Genomic DNA, 5,938 nt, shown 5'->3' with positions numbered 1-5,938 from the left:
CATATTATATATATAGTGATGGAGGTGCTGGTTATGTGCTGTGGAGTCTGTTCTGACTCATAGTGATCTTATATAGGGTTTCACAGGCTGCAAATCTATATGGGAACAGAAAGCCTCATCTTTCTCCTATGAAACAGCTGGTAGTTTCGAACTGCTGACCTTGAGGTTAACAGTCCAATACATAAGCACTATATTACCAGAGCCTCTAATACATAGTATACACTGTTGTTGTTAAGTGTTGTCAAGTCAATTCCGACCCATAGCGACCCTGTCTAGGGTTTCCAAGAAGCAGCTGGTGAGATTGAACTGTCAACCTTGCAGTTCAAAAAGACTTTGTAGTCAAGCATATTAACCCACATAACCATATAGTATATAACATATATATTGTATGGTGGTGGTGGTGTGCTATGAATTCAATTCTCACCTTGCATTGGGTTTTAGGGGAGCAGAAAATCTCATCTCTCTCCTACAGAATGACTGGTTGTTTCGAACTCCTTACTGACTTTGAGGTTAGCAACCCGACTCATAACCACTATATTTATTACCAGAGGAGCTCTGGTAACATAGTGGTTACAAATTGGGCTGCAAAGCTTAATGTCACCAGTTCAAAACTACCATCTACTTTTCAGGAGAAAGATAAGGCTTTCTGCTCCTGTAAAGGTTTACAGCCTCGGAAACCCTGTACAGGGTTGCTATGAGTCAGAACTGACTCCATGGCACATAAACACCACCACCAGAGCTCCTAACATATAGTACTTATATACACAATATATAATATATATAATAAGTAATATGTTATTGTTAGGTGACATTGGGTTGATACCAACTCATAGTAACCCTGTGCCCAATAGAATGAAACACTGCCTGGTCATGGGCCAACCTCACAATCATTGCTACATCTGAGCCCATTGCTGCCACTGTGCCAGTCCATCTTGTTGGGGGTCTTCCTTTTTTTCTCCGGCCTTCCACTTTACCAAACATGATATCCATCTCCAGTAACAAGTAGAGTATATTGGTGGTTGTGTGCCATAGAGTTGGTTCTGACTCATTGCGCCCCAGTATTAGAACCCTTAATTTTGTTCCTATTTTTCATTGATGATCTTTATCTTTATTTTTCTAAGGTTTGCATTTAGGGCTTTAATTCACGTTGAGTTAGGTTTTGTATATGGTGTGAAGTATAGGTCTTGTTTCATTCTTTTGCATATCAATTTCCAGTTTTGACAGCACCATTTGTTGAAGAGACTATCTCTTCCCAAATTAGTATATTTTGACCCTTCTCAAAGATCATTTGACTATACATGGATGTATTAACTCTGGGTTCTCAATTTTGTTTCATTGATCTATGTAGCTTTCATTATACCAATACCATGCTATTTTGACCATGGTAGCCTTGTAATAATTTTTTTAAATCAGGGAATGATACGCCATCAACTTTGTTCTTCTCTTAAGCAGTTTGTTGCTTATTTTAGGATTCTTTCCCTTCTACCTAAAGTTAAAAAATTTTTTTTTTCATCTCTTTAAAGACTGTTACTGGAATCTGGATTGCATTATATCTATAGATTGCTTTGGGTAGTATTGACATTATCACAATGTTGAATCTCCCTTTCCATGAGGATGGTATAGGCTTCCATTTTTGGAAATCTCTTTTAGCATCTTGTAATAGTGCTTCGTAGTTTTCATTGTATAAGTCTTTTGTTTCTCTGGTTAGATTTATTCCTAAATATTTTATTCTTTGGGTGGCTATTGTAAATGGTATTGTTTTCCTAATTTTCTTTTGAGAGCTGTTTTTATTATTATAGATGATGTTAACATACTGACCCTGTGCAGGGTTTCTGAGGCTGTTAATTTTTACGGGAGCAGAAAGCCTCATCTTTTGAAGAAAGACTCCATGGTACTTCACAACAACAACACTGTCTAAATTGCCCGTCCTTATCTATCCTGTATACAGAGGGGATAGGATTGATATTTGGTGTGAAAAGTCCTCCACTCTCAGATTTTTTTTTTTTTTTTTCTGAAAAGGTTTTCATTTTGGGGAGGAGGGGTCACAGATGACGGGGACCCACTCAGTCCTTCTTGGCAGCCACTTTCCTCATAGCAGCCAGGACGTTGCTGAACTATTCTCTCTTCCTCTTGGTGCAGATATGTGTCCGCACCCTTTTCTTGACGAACTTGAGTGCCTGCTTGTCCTTGGACACCTTCAGCAGCTCCATGGCCCAGAACTTATAAGGCTCAAAGCCACACACCTCCTGGATCATGTCCCGCACTTGGTGTGCTTGGTGAATCACCCATGGTGGTGGCTGTGCCTCAGCTTGCTCACTTTCTTGGTTACTTTGGGGTGCTTCTTGACGCCAATGGCCATAAGGTAGCACACATCCATGGCTGCTTTTCTTCAATGGCTACTGCAGCAGAAGGAAGGAGTCTCAGTTGGTATTTTGAACTACTAGGTCCATAAGTATAGGTCAAGTTCATAAAATTGTAGCAATTTAAACTTGTTTCCTTTATCAAATATTGTTTTTTATCTTCCTCTAGTCGAGTTCTGATTTTCAAGCCATCAAGGCTAGACCAAATGGGTACTATTTGCAAGTTTATGCATTCTTGTGCATCTCCCCTCACTTCATTATCAGCTGGATGCTTCACTTTCAGCTCTAGATGTCTGTGACTATGTCCTTGTCTATATGCTCAGGTGTCCCCAGGTCTCACCACACTTTGGACCAACCAGCCCTTCCTCTTCTCTCTTTCTCTTATCTCCAGGGCAATGGGAGTCTATGGAAGATGGTTTATCTCAGTCCATTTTTCATTGCTGCCTTTCCCCCTCTTCCACTCACCAGTAGACCAAAAGCTTGCATGCCTGCTCATGTGTAAATGAGTCTTTAATAAGAGCTTGGGATGGTGGGAATTGTGTAGAAACTGGGAACCCAAGGAAAAGGCTTGACTCTAATGGCCATGATAAAAACAAGGAAAAAATTTAGGTGAATGTCAGATGATTAATCCTGTAGATATTACAGTCTTGTTAAAATTAGTCCAGTGACTGCACTGAAATGTATGTCTTTTAGAGTCACAGTGTCCAAAGTTTTGCATGAAGACAGAAAGTATGTCAATAGTTGAAGATGAAAAAACTGCAATGTGTGCTCCTTTTGAATATCAGGTGAGGCAGATCACAGGGATCCAGTGATCATTAGGTGAAATCAACCTCTTGACAAAAGAAAAACTGAAGACACAGAAGAGTCTTCTCTAGGCTCACACAGCAATTTAGCAATAACGTTTACATTTCTAGCTCTTATTCTTGGATCATACATAGCTATTGATTCTGTTACTGGTAAAACCAGATTCAGAGAGAAAATAAAGTAAAGTACAGGCAAAAATGTCTTGTTGACAAAATGCATGTCTATGGTTTTGTGCCCTCTGGGACCTGGCATAGACTTATCATTGAAGTTCTGGTAAGTATATAAGTGGATAGAATCAGAACTGAGTGAAGTCATACAACACCGCATACCCATGTCCCATTTAACTAAGTCTTATCTGACTCCCTATCAGAGTAGATAATTTTTAACATTTAGACGTGGCATTCCTCATGACCCTGAAAAAAATACATTTTTAAGTGTTTGGCTGTTGTTATCCACTACCAAAGCTGCCTTCGTTTCTTATCAACATGTGAGTCTCCTTCAAGTAAAAAGGAAAGAAAGACATTAAAAAAAAAAAAAAAAAATTACCCAAGCCATGGTATTCTCAATAACCTCATATGCATGCAAAAGCTGGACAGTGAATAAGGAAGACCATAGAAGAATTGATGTTTTGAGTTATGGTGTTGGAGGACAATATTGAAAGTGTAACGGGCTGCCAAAAGAACCAATAGATCTGTTTTGGAAGAAGTACAGCTAGAATGCTCCTTAGAGGCAAGATGGACAAACTTTGTCTCTCATACTTTGGACATATTGTCAGGAGGGAACAGTGGCTGGAGAAGGATATCATGTTTGGTAAGATGGAGGGTCAGAGAAAAAGAGGAAGACCCCCAATGAGATGGATTGGCCAAGTGGCAGTATCGATGGACTCAAACATGGCAACAATTGTGAGGTTGGTCCAGAATCAGACATTGTTTTGTTCTGCTGTGCAGAAGGTTGCTATGAGTTGGTGCTGACTCGATGGCACCTAAAACCAACAACAACAACAACAACAAAATCCACAACAACTATTGTTTATTGTTTGCTTTGACTTTCAAAATATGATACGTATTTCAGATAAAGATTTCAGGTAGTGGAGTTAAGGATATAGGAGTTTCTTCACAATTATGAATTACTCATGCAGTACATAGTAGATTGGGTAGTATTTCTTAGGCACCTGTTTGCATTTGCTACTATCACTTTTTACTGATAACATATTTGATTTTTTTGTTCTTTACTGAGGTTTTTTCCCAATTAGTTTTTTGAAAGCAGCTTTCACATCCTTGTTTCTCAGGCTGTAGATCAAGGGATTCAACATAGGGATGATAATTGTGTAGAAAACAGAAGCCCATTTGTCTTGGTCTAGGGAGTAACTGGATGTTGGTCTCAGGTACATAAACATGACTGTGCCATAAAAGAGGGTAACACCAGTGAGGTGTGAACCACAGGTGGAGAAAGCTTTAAGGCGGCCTTCAGCTGAGCGCATTCTGATGATAGCAATAAGGATGAAGGAGTAGGAAATGAAGATGATGAGGATAGTGCTGAATTCTATGAAGCCACACAGACTAAAGAGCAAGATCTCGCTGATGTATGTATCTGAACAAGAGAGAGCCAGGAGTGGTGGGATTTCACAGAAGAAGTGGTTGATGATATTAGAACCACAATAATTCAGGCTGAAAGTGAGTGAAGTGTGAGCTACCAAGCTCACCAGTCCAGCGAGGTACGAACCCAACATGAGAGCCAAACAAACCTGCTTGGACATAAGAGTGCTATAGTGGAGGGGTCGACATATAGCCACAAAACGGTCATAGGCCATGGCAGCCAGGACATAGCATTCAGCATCCACAAAACCTACAAAGAAAGCAAACTGGGTGGCACAGCTGGAGAAAGAGATAACTTTGTGCTTAGTTAGGAAGTCAGCCAGCATCCTGGGGGCAATGGCAGAGGAGTAGCCCAGGTCTACAAAGGAAAGATTGCAGAGGAAAAAATACATGGGTGTGTGAAGCTGCGTATCTGTTATGATCAGGATAATCATGCCAACATTCCCCACTACGTTGACCATGTAGACTACCAGGAAGACTACAAAGAAGATGATCTGCAGCTGAGGGTCTTGAGTGATGCCCATAAAGATGAACTCCGTCACTACTGAATGATTTTCTTTATCCATTTCTTTAACAAAATATTTTGTTAAAGATGGTTTCTTAAACAAAATCTTCTGTTTTATATGTGCCCAGATGTGGTTAATTGATGACTTCAGTGAATTACCTGTCACTGAAAATATTTAAACTAAATATAAGCAATTATAAGCAAGGCATTCTTAAAAAAACATATTGTTTTCTGTAAGAAATAAAACTTTGCTTTGGGATGATTCTTCAAATTCCTCCCAGTATTAAGATTCTATGACATATAAGGTGACTCAAATGATTTTGGTGAAGGTGATGGTTGTGTTTCCTCCAGGAACACAGTCAAAATAGATGTTTGCTTCTTGGGGATGACAAACGCACTTCTCCAATGATAGTGGTGTTCTGACGTAATTTACCACATTATATGAGCTGCTTGGCCCAGTCTGAGCAATTATTAATTAGCAAACCACAGTAGTTTTAAGTGTTTCTCATTTCTTTCTAACCTAAGGAAATATAAATAGGGTTAATGAATAAAGGTTCTTTCACATTGCAGGTAGACACAACAAGAAAGCACTAAGTGAAAGACTTTGGAACCTTGAAGTATAACACATCACACACACACATGTACAGAGTGAACTACTTGGAGTAGTTATTGTT

General features: G+C 39.3%; 1 protein-coding gene across 1 annotated transcript; it reads right to left on the bottom strand.

The window, feature by feature from the left end:
- Positions 1–4,352: 4,352 nt before the first annotated feature.
- LOC102827244 (olfactory receptor 1019-like) lies at positions 4,353–5,327 on the bottom strand. The gene has a single exon (XM_006875736.1). The coding sequence runs from the start codon at positions 5,323–5,325 to the stop codon at positions 4,393–4,395; it is 933 nt and encodes a 310-aa protein (XP_006875798.1). The 5' UTR covers positions 5,326–5,327; the 3' UTR covers positions 4,353–4,392.
- Between the last annotated feature and the right edge of the window lie 611 nt (positions 5,328–5,938).

Source organism: Chrysochloris asiatica, unplaced genomic scaffold (assembly GCF_000296735.1).
Source record: "Chrysochloris asiatica unplaced genomic scaffold, ChrAsi1.0 scaffold00339, whole genome shotgun sequence".
Classification (NCBI taxonomy): Eukaryota; Metazoa; Chordata; class Mammalia; order Afrosoricida; family Chrysochloridae; genus Chrysochloris; species Chrysochloris asiatica.
Note: the sequence above shows the minus strand (reverse complement) of the source record. Positions and strands in the feature narration are given on the sequence as shown.

Coding starts and splice junctions, on each gene's coding strand:
- LOC102827244 (XM_006875736.1), bottom strand. CDS start 5,325: ATGGATAAAGAAAATCATTCAGTAGTGACGGAGTTCATCTTTATGGGC.